The sequence below is a fragment of the Pecten maximus genome, chromosome 17 (assembly GCF_902652985.1).
Source record: "Pecten maximus chromosome 17, xPecMax1.1, whole genome shotgun sequence".
Taxonomy (NCBI): Eukaryota; Metazoa; Mollusca; class Bivalvia; order Pectinida; family Pectinidae; genus Pecten; species Pecten maximus.
This window is the reverse complement of record NC_047031.1, coordinates 27272948-27292672: the sequence shown is the minus strand read 5'-3', so window position 1 is coordinate 27292672 and position 19725 is coordinate 27272948. Positions and strand designations below refer to the sequence as shown.

The 19725-nt window shown below is 33.9% G+C and overlaps 2 protein-coding genes across 2 annotated transcripts; one reads left to right on the top strand and one right to left on the bottom strand.

Annotated features, from left to right (window-relative positions):
* The first annotated feature begins 1590 nt into the window (after positions 1-1590).
* LOC117315640 (phosphoserine aminotransferase-like) lies at positions 1591-11401 on the top strand. The gene is made up of 10 exons (XM_033869922.1): positions 1591-1749; positions 5615-5675; positions 5989-6058; positions 6400-6605; positions 6793-6870; positions 7270-7364; positions 7617-7786; positions 8152-8280; positions 8602-8739; positions 9104-11401. Exons 1-10 carry the CDS (start codon positions 1693-1695, stop codon positions 9204-9206), a joined length of 1107 nt encoding a protein of 368 aa, XP_033725813.1. The 5' UTR covers positions 1591-1692; the 3' UTR covers positions 9207-11401.
* Positions 11402-16544: 5143 nt separating this feature from the next.
* LOC117315639 lies at positions 16545-19616 on the bottom strand. The gene is made up of 5 exons (XM_033869921.1): positions 19554-19616; positions 19416-19446; positions 18591-18728; positions 18001-18185; positions 16545-17068 (listed from the first exon to the last, which is right to left on the bottom strand). The coding sequence occupies exons 1-4, from the start codon at positions 19554-19556 to the stop codon at positions 18103-18105; spliced, it is 255 nt and encodes an 84-aa protein (XP_033725812.1). The 5' UTR covers positions 19557-19616; the 3' UTR covers positions 16545-17068; positions 18001-18102.
* Between the last annotated feature and the right edge of the window lie 109 nt (positions 19617-19725).

Genomic DNA, 19725 nt, shown 5'->3' with positions numbered 1-19725 from the left:
GCTAGCGGGTTGGTGAGTTAATCAGTTATAGTTAGTCCAATATCATCACATTCGATCACTTTTTGGGTTTTAGTTTAAACTGTATTTTATTGATAAATCAATACAAGCGATTAACAAGTAGTACAACAGCATTAATGTAAAAAGTTGGATTCAGAAACATGTAAACTGTACTTATATTAATCCGTCTCAGTATTATAACTTAAGCAAAAGGACAGTACTGACAAAATGATGTTATAAACTGATTCAATTTCTTATTTTTTTTAATTATTTTTTTTTATATATATTAATATGTTACACATTGCATGATACTGTATTTCAGTTACCTTTTTAATGGTTCAGATAGAAATCGAATTAAAAACCCTCTGTAACCTAAAGTCAAACCTTTCCAGTGATTTTTATGTCCCAGCATATCTTAATTTTTAAACGCTTATTTATGAATAACATTTCTTTAAAAATATTTTTTTTAAATAATGCATTCAGATGTAAATGGAAAATATCACGGATTCCGTACAACGTTGTATTTAAATAAGATATCAGTATTAATAGATGCTTATATAACTTCTAATACTTTTCAAAATATTTTAATGTTGAGCGTCACGAATAAGCATTAAATACTGATACCATATACATCCATGTACTTTAAAAAAAAACAGCAAAAAAAAAAAAAAAAAAACCAGTTGCGTGATAAAATTGAAAGTGATGTACTGATATATACAAATGAAAGTATTCGCATACAGCTATATTATAAAATCGATAGTTTTAGCACCCCTCATCACTAAATTAATGCTGCTATCTACATTCAGGTACAGTACACGTCCAACTTGTCATAACTGTTTTAGAAAGTTAAAATAGAAGAACATATTATCCTTGCATTAAATTAACCCCTTGATCGGAAACACAACTTAACTAGCTCGGTCTTTTCACTTCACCAGAGACGTGTAGACTCTACTATGTCTGATATACACGTCTTCGACTTTAATTCACACGTTGCAATGCAAATTAATTTCTATATGTATATATCACTAGATATATCGATCTTTAATACGTTTCGTCTAGACCGGTTAGATTTCTAAGTATTGATTAATTATGAATTTACGTATTTTGGTCAAGGTCAGCTTCTTGCTGTTAATTCAGTCAATATATGCGACCAAACCATGAAATTTCCGTTCTCAGTTTTATGTTGTGTCTGTGGAAAATTCTCCTCTCTATTATGCTCAAGGTCGACCGGTTAGCAGGTCACAGTTTACTTAAAAAATGATAATTTATGTAAGCCGTCTGGTGTTATTACCGACCCAATAAACAGGTCATTTGATGTTTGATCGAAAGTTCTTCCTCGAATAAAGTATAATATGCTCTTATTTTTAATAGAAATAACTCTTTTCATTCATGTATTGAGAGCTATTTAATGCTGTGTCTCAGCTGATTTTCGACCACATGACCCAAATATAGATCAGGGGAAAATCCTCATCAGTGAAACCACGAGCCCGGCGCGTGTTCGGTATTCTAGCGAACTCGGAGAATGTCCATTGACCAATCAAATCACTCCAAAATATTTCCTACGCCAGTCAACCAATCAGGACGAGGGTGTTTCGTGAACCATTATAAAATTCTTGAAAACCTCCACGACTTCCTCACTCACGCCAAAGTCAATCAACAATCTTGAACTACTGCAAATCCAGTTATTTTGTGAACATGGAGTCGACCAGAGTTATCAACTTTTCAGCTGGACCAGCTAAATTACCGGAAGAGGTGAGTAATCCTATCGTCTGACAATGTTTTGCTTTCCTTGTCTGCATCTGGGGATTTCCCCAAACGTCGGTAGTTTAGAATGATAATTAAACCTACTTTTGTGTAATAAGTCTACACGACTGCCTTTGAAACACGTGTCTTCTTTATATATATATCTGTTTCGTTTGTTTCCAGGAACACTTTCTTTCATTTTGAGTGATAAATTGGTGCATAACGCATTCCGATTGCCGGTCTCACATGGTAGTCTATATTAAGGCTCATGCATATTCATCGGGTCACTACCACCCAGACGAGACACTCAGTCACGCTAGACAGTCTCTTCCTCATAAGACATGGAAACTATGAATGTAAATCATGGATTTTAATCTTATTGTAAAATTGTGTGTTTAACATCTCATGAAATGTTCTATCTGCCAAAATCACCAACTAACTGACGAAACACGAAGGCCGGCAGCTGGCTGTTTCTTCACCGACGTTCTAAAGCATTGTTAGCATACTACAGTTAGATTTAACAAAATGCACGATAGCATTTTAAATGATTATAATGATAATCGTATATACTTTGCTATATATATATATATATATATATTGCTAAATGCTGCAAGTAAATAGCGTACTTAATAATGTGTAACATTTATGTTGACTTCGAATGTTTGAATTTGTTTACTGACATTAAGTAGACCAAGGTTACACAATCACACCGGTAAACAGGTGATGTTACCTAATAAGTTATATATAGAACTTCATTGTGATGTTGTTGACAACAGGCGGTGGTTATACAACAAACATTACTCATCAAAAATCGATGTCAGACATGAAATTAAAAATTTCATTTCATTATTTTAGAATCAATAAAAGTTTGTGACTGTATAAACATGTAACATTGTAATTGCTAGCCTCAGAGACATATATATAGACATATATATATCTCTGCTAGCCTGCAGGAAAATAAACTGTTTCCTAAAAATGTAAAGAGTTATTAAAAATCTATAGAACCTTCTAACCAAAAGGATATGACTTTTAAGTCAGTTTTTAAATTTTTAAGTAACTGATCTAGTTGACATAGATATATATATTTCAAATTTCATGTCATAGTCATATGGCATGGAAAAACATGTAAAATATTTAACATTTCAACAAATTTTATTATACAAGATGTTATAGTACAAAGGGATTTGACAACAGGCTTTGCCTATATCAGTCTTCTCCCACATACATATGTAAATGACATTTTGATAATATAATATTGATAGAATTTTTCTTGACAAATTGAACAATAGAACTATGTAATTAGGGTTATTTGTAACACTTGCACATACACTCATACACACATCATTGTAATAATTTAAGTAGTCATTCATAGTTTATTGGAATAATGTATAGTTAAAAAGTATCAAAAGTTCGGGAAATATTTTTATTGATATACATTATATATAGAGAACATGTAAAATATCTTCCATTAGAGCTAAAGGTGAACCATCTTGACCATAAAAAAAATGTCTCTCGGTAAAACAGCCTAACACCATAATCCTATATGATACCGTGTATCATTCCAGCTTATGGTTTCATGGTTGTGGTATTCAAGCTTTTAATGCCATAATGAATTCCAACATTTTTGTGTCTGACAGTCTCTCGATGTCAGCCGCTCTACCAATCTCAACATTTGTAGCTAAATGAAACATTCTTATTATATATCTCGATGTTATATTGTTTTGTGAGGTTGTACAACTTGCAAATGATGCCCACTTTCAATTAGCCTAGTTAAATTCATGAATTTTTTTCAAACCGTTCAGGACTCAGCTGTTAAATATACAAACCGTTCAAAAGGACTCTGTTAGATACAAACCGTTCAGAAGGACTTTGTTAAATACAAAAGCAAAGAATAAACTAAAGCAAAGCATAAACTCGTCCGATTTTCTATGGCCCTGACACCATGTCTAGGGCCCTACACCAGACATGGTGTGAGGTAGGGGCCAGAGGAAACTCGGGCTAAGCTTTAACATACAATATGTATTGCTACTAAGTCATGTATTATGTACAGCTCAATTCCTTCTCTTCTCCCATCAGAGCCGCCTTACTCTACCCATATTCTGGCCTATTGTCTCCCTGACCAGGCCGCCTTACTCTACCCATATTCTGGCCTATTGTCTCGCTGACCAGGTCATTTACAATCAACATAGTAAATTCGTGTTCCATACCTGTGTACTGATATATATATAGCCAGCATGATCTAGCTTTATGTACGGAAAGTCAATTAAAATCAGTAGTTTTCCACAAGCTGTGTGGAGCATGGCTTGGACTATTTATAGACCCTGGGATACTCCCCAGTACACATGCTCCACTCCAGGTATATATAGTCAAATGTAATACACATTCCAGACGTTTGGTAATGTAGGTCACAGGACAGCTGACTTGACAATCCAGTTTAAGTACACATCTCTACTTCAGGTGACCAGGCTTTAAATGTTACAATAGGTCATTGGCACCATATAGCACTGTGTCAGTGGTTGACCTAAAACCACCTGGTCGAGTACTCCAATTGAGAGGGGGTTGTCTATAAGAGAATTGTGTAGGACAGATTGAAGGGATTTTTGTTTCGATTGCATTGTTGTTCTGGTTGAAAAATCTGAAGACTTATAAAACAAAAAAAATGGTATTTATTATAAAGGAGAGCTAAGTCGAGGATGGCAGCTGCCCAAACAGAACAGCTGATTCTATTATGTAGGTCATGCTGAACAGCTGATGTTTATATAATACACACTCTGAACTAATATAGATCTATATATTATCATGGAAGTGAGTCATATAATGCACCATATCTTAAACTAAAGATGTTAGGGAGAAATTGTACAGCTGTCACGACTTAAAAGCTAAAATACCTTAGTTTACTAGGTATAGTACATCATGTATGCTGGCATACATGAATATAACAGGAATTCTTTCAGGTCAGGCGCAGGGTATGGACTTTGGATTCATAAATCTTTTGTCATCTTTCTGGGTCACTTGTATAATGTATGTGATTCATGCATATTCATGAACTGAAGACCTGTTTTCATATCCGACTTGACTGATGACTGGCCATATCATTATTCACAGTAATTATTTTCTCGTGGAAATAGCAACACTTGTTTAATCTATTATACATTATATGGATAAAAATCCTATTTTGATGGAAAACTGTAAAAAAAATTCAATATAAAAACATATCTTTAAAGCTATATAGACTTAAGACAGCTGGATTTTCCCTGGCTCTCCAAAACCTGAATTTTGATCTTTTTATAAAACAAAGATCTCCCAATGTTGATAAAATTCTTTACTAAATTATTCTTGATTGAAGTCCAATCTGCCTTAACATACATGTAATCTCTGCTTAAAATTAATCCTTTCTGCACATATGTCATGTAGACTTGACCTCACCAATGACGCGTGTCTGTGTAGAACGTGTCCATGTTAATCTCGTTTGTAGACATGTACAAAGGTCATGTGTACTTGACCAGAAAAGGTCATATTGGTCTAAGGTATTGCCTAGTGTTGGGGTTAAATTAAAGGCATAGCATTGTCAACTTCACTTGTTGATTATGTAAATTTGATTTTTCACCAGTTAAGAAAACAAATAAATATTACCAAGAAGAAAAAAACCCATAAAATTTGGTTTTGAATTCTTTACAATAAAAATGTATACGAAAAATTTGTTGTTGAATTCTTTACAAAAAATACGAAAATTCAAATCCTTTGGGGATACTTGGTCCTTATATATATATAATGTGACATTCAAAACTGAAATTATGAAAATTCTTTGAATTCCTTTTGTTATTTTATTTGTTTCAAATATGTTTTTACCCAGATGTTTTTTTTTATTTTTCAGGTATTGGAAAAAGCACAGGGTGAAATGCTTAACTACAATAACACAGGACAATCAGTCATGGGTAGGTCAATTTAAATATTGGGAGTTATCACCTGCAATTGGTTAAATCTATGAATTTAAAAATATTTACTTTGATATTTGTTGATGTAAAATTTCTTACTGTTTTTATTTTTACTGTAAAATCTGTTTTTGCATAGACAAAAATTTTATTTTGAAGTTTGTGATTTTTTTTTAGAAATTGTTAATTTTCTAATAGTAATGTAATCATATTTGTGATAATTTAGTGTTTAAGAAACTAATATAGATATCATATTTTTCGATGTTAACTAAATCTTGAATAACATTGAGGCATGTTTTCTTTGTTTTTTTATCAGAAATCAGCCACAGATCAGGTGATTTCACCAAAATCATCAATGCTGCAGAAAAAGATGTTCGTGACATTTTGTAAGTTAAAATTCAACAATGTTTTATACTTTTCCTTTAACTTTGGTTATTGATTCTAGCAATGAGAACAGAATGGAATTTTTTTTTTTCACAAATAAACATTAAATCATATTAAGCTGTGATAGTGAACTCTAAAGACTTCTATCAAGGGGAGACAACTTAGATTTCTGTAGCAAAAATTAATTTAGAAATATTGCTGTCACAATTTCCAAAAATGCTATTCCTTAAAAATCAGCTGGTAACTGAGATATTGATTCAAATTATTTCGGTGAGTTAATAAGATAAAAAAGGGCATTTCAAAGTTATAGATTTTTAAAATAAGTGTCGTTCTTTTTCTACAGGAGTGTGCCCAGCAATTACAAAATCATCTTTACACAAGGAGGAGGGACCGGTCAATTTTCAGCTGTACCGCTCAATCTCATGGGACTGAAGGAAGGTCACACTGCTGATTATATAGTGACCGGCAGCTGGTCAGCCAAGGCCGCAAAGGAGGCTGAGAAATACGGCAAGGTCAACGTCGTCAACCCCAAAATGGACAAATACACAAGTATGTTCAAATCACTTTTGAAGGATAATTTAATATTTTGTTTTTGGTTGGTAGTTTCAGAATTAAATTGAAGAATACTTGCTATATTTTAAGATTTTAAAGTTGATAGTTAAGAAAATTTGAGATATTAAGAATATTTGTAAATTATGTTGGAAAAATAGAATAATGTAATTTATTTTTGTTACAGCGATTCCACATGAATCAACATTCAATCTAAACCCTGAAGCCTCCTATGTATTCTACTGTGCCAATGAAACTATCCACGGTAAGTTGTGAGGAGTAATGTTGGACTCTATAAAGATTTTGCTATTTGGTGTATGGCTGTTGTGTACAGATTGGAGTGTTTGTATCAGTAATAAGCTGATGAATACGATGTGTAATTTTATCTATTACAAAAGTATTATATTAGAATTTCATTAAAATGTCCTTATGGAGATTTAGATTACTAAACAAAGATAGCAGAATTTGAAACTTTCAGATTCATAAAAAAAAGAAAATTATAAAAGATATTTGATTTGTTTTTATTTTACAAGATTAATGTGACATTTGAATTATTTTAGCCCGATAGATTAGAAGCATGCTTACCTGGAAAATCTTTAGATCTGCTAGAGAGAGGTTTATTTTCCCTATACATGTTGTAAGTGTTATGTGTTCCTTCCTACAGGTGTGGAGTTCCAGTATATACCAGAAACAAATGGTGTCCCTCTTGTCTGTGATATGTCTTCTAACATGATGTCCCGTCCTGTAGATATCTCAAAGGTAAACTTTAAAATTTAATCAAGAATTAAGGCCCCGTCTCATAATACAACATGGCCATTCCTTCAAAATTTTGATAACAATACAATAAAGCGAAGGATTCATGTTAAAAAATAACTTGTATTAAAGCTTATGTTTTACAATGTTCTCAAATTTTCAATGTAAATTCAGCCTCTGTGTACATAACAAAAGGCACAGTTGTATTTTCTAATATTTTTTTGTTTCATTATATTAATGAAGAAATTTTTTTGATAGTTCGGTGTAATATTTGCTGGAGCCCAGAAGAACATCGGCTGTGCTGGTGTGACTGTAGTTATCATCAGAGAAGATTTATTAGGACACGCCCACGCAATGACGCCGATCATCTTTGATTATAAAACACAAGTTGGAAACAACTCCCTTTACAACACAGCACCCACATACAAGTAAGTATTTAAAAAACTTAAAGATTGTTTAATTTAATGAAAGAAGATAAAAAGATGTGGCTTATTGATATTATAATTATACACCTCTATATAAGACACATCTTTCGATTTCTGTATATAAAACTGTAGTCCTGCTGCTCAGTAAATGTTATATTAAGGTTATATTGTGGTGTAAAATGTAACAGAAATTAATTGTGACCTATTACATCTGTTATAAGGTTAGAGTGAGAGGGAAACATGTTTTGAATTTTAGCTTTTGTTCAGAAATGTTTTTCAGTGCTAAAGTGCAAAAGAATCCATGTACATATATATCAAGATTAAAAAGCTTTGTTCAGCGGAGAATAACTTGTATCTTTTTGTTGCAGTATATATATCCTAGGCCTAGTGTTACAATGGGTGAAGGCCCAGGGCGGTGTTAAGAAGATGGAACAGATTTCTGACATCAAATCAAAAGCCTTGTACAATGTCCTCGACAGCTCAAATGGATTTTACTGGTATGTTTTCTTGCTCGTTAGTTTCCTTGTCTCATGAAGTTTTCGGACTTGTTAGTTTTCTGTCTCGTTAGTTTTCGGACTCGTTAGCTCTGTATCCAACAATAATATTCTACCTTGTTATTAGTCCTCCTATAAATGATATTAATTTTTCAATAAGTATGATAATGATTACTCCAAATCCATTTTACTAGTGACTAATAATGTAGCTTGTAAATAGCAGTCATCAAATATATTTCAAATTGTTGTTTTGTTTTCTTTGTATGGTTCCTCTACAATATTTCAGTATTCCAAGATTTCAAAACGTTGTTTTCTTTGTTGCAGTGGTACCATTGAGCCTCACTGTAGAAGCAGAATGAACGTTCCATTCCGAGTCGGGGGACCTGACGGAGACGATGCATTAGAAAAGAAATTCTTAGAGGAGGCAGCAAAATGGAACATGATCTCATTAAAAGGACACAGGTAAGAAAAATAGAAAATCTGATATAGGGAAAAATAGTACCTGTGTTTAGTTGGCACTTTGGGTATCGGTCTTTAACTACAATACCAATCACTGCACATGTCCATGGGCTTCTGGGTTACCTACCTCATAAAGACCCTTCTCAGTGCCCTCATCCAGGCCAACGTTATCAATAGATCTAAGTTGATTGACTTGTTTCATAATTGTTGTAACATGTATAAGAAAGAAAAGTTTCTAAGATTTCCATTACAGTAATTAATTTCTATACTTACTTTTTCGTGTAGAAAATTTTTAATATACCTGAGTTGTAAATATTGTATGTAAAGTTCTGTACGATGTTAAAATGTATTATTTGTGATGTTGTAGGTCTGTCGGTGGTATGCGAGCGTCATTATACAACGCCGTTACTGTCGAGGAAGCAATGACTCTTGTACGCTTCATGAATGAATTCCGTCAACAAAATCAGTGAACCTAATCAACGAAATCAGTGAACCATGAAAGACATTTGATAAATTTGATTTCATATCCCTATGAAACCTATAGATTCTAGTCTTGAAAATCTTTGCTCCAAAAATGTATTGAACCACTAGATTTGGAGGAGTTTATTTAGGTTATAGCTGTGCTGGTATCAATCTTGTCTGTTCAGAGCTGTGCTGTTCCCATACCAGCATTTTGATAATGGGCACTAATGGTCCATTGCCTGTTATTCTCAGCAGATTTAACTGGAATAACAATTCAATTACTTTTCTTTGTTTATAAATTAAAAGATTGCCACCATTTTGTATATTTTGAAGACATGGTTTTTCAGTGTATTCACACTATAAATGTAGTAAATCACCAAACTTAACCAATATCATCTCTAACGGGGAATTGTTATTTTACAAGAAACCGAATCTCATAAGGCAATGTTATCTCCATTAGAAGTTATAAAATACTTTTTTTAATGAAAAAAAAAACCAATCTTTAACACAACTCTGTGATTTGTTTTAGTTTGGTTTTAGCCAGTTAAAAAATTGTCGGGTGATATTTTCAGGACACTCAGAATATTTTCTGTGTGGAAAATTTGATGTATCGTATTTATCTTTCAATACGTTGAGTATATCAACAAAGAATTTCTCGTCACAAAGCTTTTTTTTTTTTTTCTCAAAGTTGACTTATTATAGGTTGTCACTATAGAATTGCTGAATTCTAATACCAGATTAATGGAGTTATCTCCCATTAGTTTGATCAGACATATCATAGAGACCAAAATTATAAAGATCAGTTTTATTTAAAATTCTGATACTCTAGAGACAAGGTCAAGTCTTATAATTATCTACACAGCAATAGATATGGGTGGGCGAATTACTGGGTAAATACGATAGAAAAAATATCCAAGTAGAATTTCAGTATCTTCTTTCCACCTGGTCTAAGGGTAAAACAATATGGTTGAGATATTTTTTGATGGTTGTGTAGACATGTGTCTAGATTATCATGCGGGGGATCGGTTTAGTGTTTACACACTGCCGAAAACCTGGTAAGAATTCTCGCGTAAAAATAATACTTAACAATTTTTTGTCGATATACATGTGTGATAGAAAGAAAAGATGAATATTTTTTTGAAATGTGTGAAAGAGATATTGAGTGTTTGTGTACATACAGTGATATAAGATTGTAAATATATTTTGTATATAGTGTAAATATAGTGTAAATAATGTAATATATGATGTAAGTATCTTGTTGAAAGCTGAATGAAGAAAGATTGATGTACATGTTTGTGTATGTAGAGTAGTTTGGAGAAAATGGTGCTGTTTATAACTGATTGAGTTTTTAATTATCAGAATGTACCTTGTATAACATGTTCATTTTGTGTATTGAGAAATACAATATTTAAGAAAAAAATGTTAAAACATATTTACATTCAAGTTAATTTTTTACTGTTGTGAAAGTGATATGTCAGCAGTTTTTGTTTTTAATTCAGAAATATGAAAATAGAATTTGACAAACACATTTCCTTTCATGATTTTTTTTTGTAATTTCACTATAGGGCATGTTTTATGATAATGTGTATTATTGCTGAGGTGTTCAACTTCATATCCACAGAAAAGTCCTGTAATTCCAATCTCTGAAAATGAATTTCTTAGAAATTTGTTAGAAATTTTCTTAGTCTTGGCTTAAAGTATTGACTAGTAGCATCAGACGAATGGAATTACACACTGATAGATCAAAATACTTTTACTGTATTAGTGAAGGGACGTAACTCTGGTGTATCAGAATCTATTTTTTTTTTTGTGAATTATCATCAATACATTGATACAAAATTTGCAAAGACTCGTTCCTGTTTCAAGAATATATTCCACTTCAGGAAATTCCTCAATTATTCACCGTTTGAATATGTGAACAAATTTTTGATTTATTGGTAAGTTTTCTATAACTTATCCAGTAACTTGAGTAATTGTTTCCCAGTGAAAAATCTGAAGGCAAGGGCCGTTTGGTGTATGTTACTGGAACAGGAACAAATTTTCTTAAACATGACAGAAAACATTTCATATTTCTTCATTCTTCTCCACCATTTTGTTTAGTATTATGTTATTGTCTGAACAACGTGAGCAAATGTTGTTTATGAACATTTACAAAAAATTACAAATATAAAAAAAAAACAATAAAAAGAAAACTTTAAAGTCATTTTAATCTTGAGTTGTTTTTCTGGCTAATCTTGTAAATATCACTTGATTTCCTTGCACGTGTCGTGACATTTCTATGGCAGTTTGAGGACTGGGAGCAAGAGTGATGATTTTTAATTCGACAATTGAATATGTTCATTTATTTGACGAATTGACTTCTGCTTAAAGTATTCACAGATTTTGAAGAAACTATCTCGATACAAACATTTTAAATTCAGACATGAGACTAGTGCTGCTGGACCAAAATTTGGCATACTGAAGGGGAGACAACACCGGGAATAATTAACTCTCATTAAAATTGACTTGTGACCTTTTCGCCACCATTTGCTTTGATGCAAAAAAGTTACTCCATGCAAAAATTCTCAAGTAGCTCTGAAAAGTTGTAGGGCTGATGTTCATTGGAAACTTTTTTCTAGGGAGATGGCATTTTTATGAGTATCATATCCTGTTGAATTTTACAACAGGGGCTTGACACGATTATCCATATAAATGTATTATATATCTGGACTATCGTTTGGAAAATCATGCCAAGCCCCTGTGAATTTTACAGTGACTACAGCAATGAGCAAACTTCCTATCTTTTTGTACACCAATAGCTTTGACAAATTCTGAAGATGCAGAGACGACCTGTTTGTTGAGATAAGATCTTTATGCTGCCACCTGGGGTTGACTGGATGGATTGGAGTGGAATCTATTATAAATGTGTCAACCTGTGGTCTGAGTTTAGAGAAGACTTCTATATCATTCTGTTTTTGTGACCTTGACATTGAAGCAAAGATAACAAGAGGTCCAACAGGCCTGAATCATTCCCTTGCTAACACTCAAGACTATGTTCTCCAAAATTGACTGAACATTTGTTAAAAGACTTTTCTATTCAACATATATAATTAAATATAAAATTAAACAAATAACAGGCAAAGCTCCAATATTTAAAGAGGCTTACCCGCAGACGTACCGGTAAACGGCACATCTCAAATCACTAAATAAACTTCAGTACACGTTTCTATGTGACAAAATTAGAGGCTTTCCGACTTTATTTCTTGAAAACAATTACAGAATATGTATTTAAAAGACGTTTTAAAACTCAACCTGAGAGGGAAATATATGGAATATAACGGCAAATCTTCTTTGTAAATCGCCGCTGCCTTTGAAGTTATCACTGTGCGGCACTGTGCACGTGCTTTTTTCTTTGATGTGTCAATCAAATTAGACTTATTGCGGGTTGCGATTAAATAAATAATATTTAAAAATAACGTTTTAATATCACTTTTCAGCGTTTTATAAGGAAAATAAAATGAAAAACTCAACAATTCCAACAATCTGTCATGTGTAAAAAATCTTTTTCTATTAGCCAATTTTTCTGATCTCTCTGCGGGCAAGCCTCTTTAACATGGTTATTACATCAATATCAGGGTAAAATTCAGGAAACATCTCACCACTTCATACCATCAAATTTGACCCTGATTGACCCTGAAAATAGTTCAAGGTCATTTCCTTTAACAAACTTTGTAGGGATTTTCATCCCAGAAACCTACCAGCAAAAGATCAGGTTTCTTGGACTTTTGGTAATTAAGAAGTCTGAAGAATTCATTCAAAAGAAAAGTTGAGGCGGGACAGATGCCGCATTTCGGCACCAGCTTACTTGGTTTTTTTTGGCAGAGAGCAAAAAAGAATATGAGCACAAGAAATTCATGGTTAAGTGTTTATTGTGTATAAATATCAATTTCATTTCATCTTAACATTGTAAATCAATTCAACATTAACATCTGAAATAGCATTTCCCCACTTCAGGACAAAACATACTGAACTATACAAGTAGTGCCAAATTACCAGAATCAAGGGCAGTAACTCTTATTAATCAAAAACAAATTGTAAATGTTTTTATCACAGGGACTAGACATTGATTCTCCAACCGTTCGTTTTCTGATACATACATATATAATACATACATATCAACCAGGGGTTGGACATTTGTATTAAGTGTCTGTGAGAAGGAAAAATACTAACATTGGAATGTTTGATTCTGGTACAAAAAATGTCAACATGTCTTTACATTATGTAAATGACAAACACAATCCAATAAATCACAAAACAACAAAATTTACGATTTGTTTTGTAAAATTAAGCCTTGACATAGAAATAGTATTACCTTGGAATGTTCAAGTCAGAATGGCTTCAATGAAATATAAAACTGATTTATATTCATTTATCACTAAATAGATCTTTGTTCTCAATGCCTCCACTAGGGATCAATCTGACTTACAAATCAAACATTATATAGAAAGATAAATGAAAAATCGCCCCTAGTAAAGTCAGAAGTATTCTAATAGAGAAGTCTTTATCACTGTACCATGATATACAATCTACCGTGAAAACACATATATATCATGATGTCACGTCATTCATTAATTCTGTGAACACACATTTGGATAACCTGATGTCACGTCATTCATTAATTCCGTGAACACACATTTGGATAACCTGATGTCACGTCATTAAGTAATACCGTGAACACACATTTGGATAACATGATGTCACGTCATTAAGTAATACCGTGAACACACATTTGGATAACATGATGTCACGTCATTCAGTAATACCGTGAACACACATTTGGATAACATGATGTCACGTCATTCAGTAATACCGTGAACACACATTTGGATAACATGATGTCACGTCATTAAGTAACAAGAGATCCCAGAGGGATCTTGGCGCCCATCATTGAATGTTCTTCATAGGTTCCATGTCAGATTGATCTTTTCTCTACTTTTCTCTTCTTCTAAGTCTTACTAATCTGTGTAAATTCAGAAGAAACCTCTAGTACTTTTCAAACAAGGGAAACCTATATACAAAATTTAAGATTTAGGCACCAAGGGGAACCTATATATGGAATTTGAGAAAGATTCCTTCATTACTTTCTGAGAAATAGCGATAACAAACTTCAATTGTCAAAATCCAAGATGGCTGCCTGTCGGCCATGTTGTTTTCCGATCGGTCCCAAAATGCAATATGCATAACTAGGCACCAAGGGAAACCCACGTATGAAATTTGAGAAATATCCCTTCAGTACTTTCTCAGAAATAGCGATAACAAACTTCAATGGTCAAAATCCAAGATGGCTGCCTGTCGGCCATGTTGTTTTCTGATTGGTCCTAAAATGCAATATGCATAACTAAGCACCAAGGGGAACCTACATATGAAATTTGAGAAAGATCCCTTCAGTACTTTCTCAGAAATAGCGATAACAAACTTCAATGGTCAAAATCCAAGATGGCTGCCTGTCGGCCATGTTATTTTCCGATTGGTCTCAAAATGCAAGATGCATAACAAGGCACATGGGGGAACCTACATATGAAATTTCAGGAAGATCCCTTCATTAGTTTCTTAGAAATAGCGATAACCAGTTTCAATTTTCGAAATCCAAGATGGCTGCCTGTCGGCCATGTTGTTTTCTGATTAGTCTCAAAATACAATATGCATAACTAGGCACCAAGGGGAACCTACATATGAAATTTCAGGAAGATCCCTTCATTAGTTTCTTAGAAATAGCGATAACCAGTTTCAATTTTCGAAATCCAAGATGGTGCCTTTCGGCCATGTTGTTTTCTGATTAGTCTCAAAATACAATATGCATAACTAGGCACCAAGGGGAACCTACATATGAAATTTCAGGAAGATCCCTTCAGTGCTTTCTGAGAATTAGCGATAACAAACTTCAATTGTCAAAATCCAAGATGGCTGCCTGATGGCCATGTTGTTTTCTGATTGGTCTCAAAATGCAATATGCATAACTAGGCGCCAAGGGGAACCTACATATGACATTGGAGAAAGATCCCTTCAGTACTTTCTCAGAAATAGCGATAACAAACTTTAATGGTCAAAATCCAAGATGGCTGCCTGTCGGCCATGTTGTTTTCCGATCGGTCCCAAAATGCAATATGCTTAACTAGGCACCAAGGGAAACCCACGTATGAAATTTGAGAAATATCCCTTCAGTACTTTCTCAGAAATAGCGATAACAAACTTCAATGGTCAAAATCCAAGATGGCTGCCTGTCGGCCATGTTGTTTTCTGATTGGTCCTTAAATGCAATATGCATAACTAAGCACCAAGGGGAACCTACATATGAAATTTGAGAAAGATCCCTTCAGTACTTTCTCAGAAATAGCGATAACAAACTTCAATGGTCAAAATCCAAGATGGCTGCCTGTCGGCCATGTTGTTTTCCGATCGGTCCCAAAATGCAATATGCATAACTAGGCACCAAGGGGAACCTACAGATGAAATTTGAGAAATATCCCTTCAGTACTTTCTCAGAAATAGCGATAACAAACTTCAATGGTCAAAATCCAAGATGGCTGCCTGTCGGCCATGTTGTTTTCCGATTGGTCCTCAAATGCAATATGCATAACTAAGCACCAAGGGGAACCTACATATGAAATTTGAGAAAGATCCCTTCAGTACTTTCTCAGAAATAGCGATAACAAACTTCAATGGTCAAAATCCAAGATGGCTGCCTGTCGGCCATGTTGTTTTCCGATCAGTCCCAAAATGCAATATGCATAACTAGGCACCAAGGGGAACCTACAGATGAAATTTGAGAAAGATCCCTTCAGTACTTTCTGAGGATTAGCGATAACAAGAATTGTTTACGGACGGACGGACGGACGGACGGAGGGAGGGACGGACGGACGGACGGACGACGGACCACGGACGCAGGGCGATTTGAATAGCCCACCATCTGATGATGGTGGGCTAATAACATCACAGACCAATATAATCTAACATGGGTTTGTGCTGTGGACATAGAGATCTCAACTGAGGGACTTGCCAAAGTTCTCTGCAACGTGGCGAAAACGGTAGACAAATTAAACACCGACCTAAAGGTAACATGTGAGTGCGTTATGGTTATTTTCTCCGATATATGAATCATTTGTGACATGATACATAAACATAATATGTATATCATTTTGTTATCTTATAGAGTGCTAATTATCGAGACAAAAAGGGACATATTTCAATTTTTATTCATACTGAGTGGTAGTAGAGAGTCAGCAATTTCTCAAATAACCATTTCACAGTTTAGATGTGTTAAGAGAAATCACATCAAAAAGTCACTTTAATTCAGCTAGATTGCTGTATTGTGTAGTGATGTTATAGCATTTGATCAGTGTATGATTACCAAGTTATGAGATTCACAAGCACGGAATGTTTTTAAATACATATGGATTTACTACCGATCAGGTGGAAATGTTTCAAAGTGAATTCAGTACATTGGACTATGCACAAAAAAAAAATATATATATATATATAGGCTTACTAGATATAAAAGTAAGATAGTTATAAGAGACAATTACATTGTACATGTATTTTCTAAAGTCAGAGACTTGGCTCCCAGGTCTTATCAAAGGTTAGATACAACCGAGAGACAAAATCTGTTTTTAGTGACACTGAACCTAATTGATCCATTTCTTAAACATTGAACAGATTTTTATCCAAATTTAACAACACTTCGTCCAATTGGTGTATCAATGACAGTCTAATTATGTAACACAGCTTGTGGTTGGTCAATAGTCAGGTACAGGCATCAGAAGTGTCTTCACGAAGTCGTGGTATCGGATCTGGCCTCCAGGTGTCACATTTGTTTCTCGGAATAAGGCATCCACTGGGGGAGACAGAAATACAATCCAGTCACGAAAACACATATTGTAGCATTAAATATGTACATATTTATATAATAATTACATTATGAAATAAATGTTATAACATGACACTGATTATCCACACAATTTTTGAATTGTACATATGATAGAATAACAGTTTAAACTATCATGGGGATAAAACAACTTTGCTAACTAAGGGTGTTCCATACAATCACAGGGGCATGACACATTCCCAGAATGAAAAAAATAACGCCAAGAGTCCAACCCTTAATCACTTATTTACCAGTATTGTCAATAGGGATTCAAAGGTTGAACCCTGGAGTTAATTGTAAGTGATCTAGGAGTCAGACCCAGTGGTTGATTTTTCATTCTGGGTCATAGGAAAGTGTCAAGCCCCTGTGACAATGTGTGCATTATGCCACCAAATTTTACTTAAAGGGGAGGCACGAAAAATTTTAGGCAAAAATTTAAAAAATGCTAATATTATCAACTCATCAAATCTTTTGTTTACCTTTGTGCTTAATATAATTCCTGTATCATTTTTTGTTCATTTGAATTCAAACAATTGTTACAAACATACCTACAACTGAAAATATTTATAACAAGTATACGTGGTATTGATAAAGCAATACATGTACCATATTGTCTCCCGCTAAAAATAGAAACAGCGATGATGACCTTGACCCAAAAACCCTGAAATCTCACTTGTACGAGGTATTTTATTTTTGGTCCTTCATCATAATCGGAAGATTGATCAGAATCCCTGATGAAATGGAGCCGCTTGGAGCACTGACAATCTATGGCATTATATACATGTATACAAGACCGAGGGAGAGGAAACCATAGTCGACCAAGTTTCACCAATAGTGGACTAATAATTCTGTTCCTTTATCTGAGTTAACTAAAACACAATCACTGTGATTCACATACTGACCTTCACCACGAGACAGTTGCATCCCGATCTTCATGAGGATGTTGCGGACTTCGCCGGCCGGGACGTAACCTTTCTTTTCCTGATCGTGAGCCACGAAGGCATTCAGTAACTCTTGTCTACATTCTCTACTTTTGAGTGGTCATGCATCGCCTCAAGAAACGAGGCAAAGTCCATCATATTGCTACCTGTAGAGGTAAATAGGTCAATAGAATAATCTCTTCTTGATCACTGGGCAATATATTATCAAGTCATTTAGAATCATATTGATCAAGGTTTTGTCAATGTTTTGCTTCATGTTATAAATTTTTATCACTATCAAGATAATTGTGTAGTATCATTTATTTATAACAAATACAATCTTATTAGGAATACCTGAGAGTATCTTCTAAGGGAAGTAACATATCATAAGGGAGATAACTCTGGTATATCAGAATGTAATACACTTACTGTATTAGTGAAAGGAGGTAAATCTAATATATCAGAATGTGATACCTTTACTGTATTAGTGAAGGGAGGTAACTCTGGTAGATTATGATGTAATACTTTACTGTATCATAATTAGTAATTAAGGAGAAGTAACTCTGATATACCTTTACTGTATGATGTGTAGTACTTGGTGATCTCATCAGGTGTGGGGCTGAACCCCAGGGACTGCATTATATACCCCAGCTCCTCCTTACTTCCAATGTTACCCTTCCTTGCATGGTAGAAAAAACACTCCTTGAAACCTGAAATAAGTATATACATATTTGTAACATGAACAATGTTCACTTACAGTAATAAAATGTTAAATAACTATCGCATTTCACGTAGTTTTTGCCTCACTACAGATGTCTTGATCTTACTATTTTAATTTGTTTTGCCAATCTACAGTGTCCAGCTTGACCTAGGCAACCCTAGCCAAAAAAAGTCTGCAAGCAATATTTAGCACATATTATATATTATAGAAAAAGGGGCCATGACACCAATTTAGAAAGGATAAGGCACTATTAGGATTATAAACTATACTCTAATACAATGTATACAACAGATAACTCCAAAGCTAATTAACAGAGGGTCTCCAATTCCGAAAAGGGACGTGTATTTAGTCAGCGAGACCAAACCACTGTGTAGTTAAGTAGACAGTTTAGGACACAAAATGTACAGTTAGCATGAGATACCCTGGCAATGGGTTCCCATTATTGACACATGCTTACATACCTACCTGTGGAGCAGGACTATTGACTAGTGGGACTTATCAGGCTTTCATGATCAGATATGGCTTTATTTCCAGACCTTAATGGACCTACTTCGAAATATCTCGGTATATAAGCGTTTCAAACCGTATAAAGCTAGTATGAGATTTTCTAGAGAGTTTCACCTGTGGGCTTGAATGGGAGGGTGTGGCACATGAACAAATTATTGTTGATACTTACGATCTATATCTGTTTGGCTGAAGGAATATGCCTGGAATAAATAATAAATGTATTAATTTCACATTAGGTATCTATTCTAACAATATGACAATTATGAAGTTTGTCATAAAGAAAGTATTATCCTCAGGTGAGACTTACCATTTTGACAGGTGCTACAACCGATGATTTACTGCGGGACAGCCTTTCAAAATAAATTCTTGTTTTTTTTTAATAAAAACAATATCATAGAGATTTATGAAGAAATATTTCAAATGTAGAATTGAAAAAAACACTTATTAGAGCAATTGATATATAATATTTGGTATACATT

Excerpts from the sequence above, each read along its gene's own strand:
- LOC117315640 (XM_033869922.1), top strand. The coding sequence starts at position 1,693 with ATGGAGTCGACCAGAGTTATCAACTTTTCAGCTGGACCAGCTAAATTA. Across the intron at positions 6,059-6,399 it reads AAAGATGTTCGTGACATTTT|GAGTGTGCCCAGCAATTACA; the intron begins GTAAGTTAAAAT and ends CTTTTTCTACAG. Across the intron at positions 7,787-8,151 it reads AACACAGCACCCACATACAA|TATATATATCCTAGGCCTAG; the intron begins GTAAGTATTTAA and ends TTTTTGTTGCAG.
- LOC117315639 (XM_033869921.1), bottom strand. Across the intron at positions 18,729-19,415 it reads CAGCCAAACAGATATAGATC|GTTTCAAGGAGTGTTTTTTC; the intron begins GTAAGTATCAAC and ends TACTTATTTCAG. Across the intron at positions 18,186-18,590 it reads CTACACATCATACAGTAAAG|GTAGCAATATGATGGACTTT; the intron begins GTATATCAGAGT and ends TTACCTCTACAG.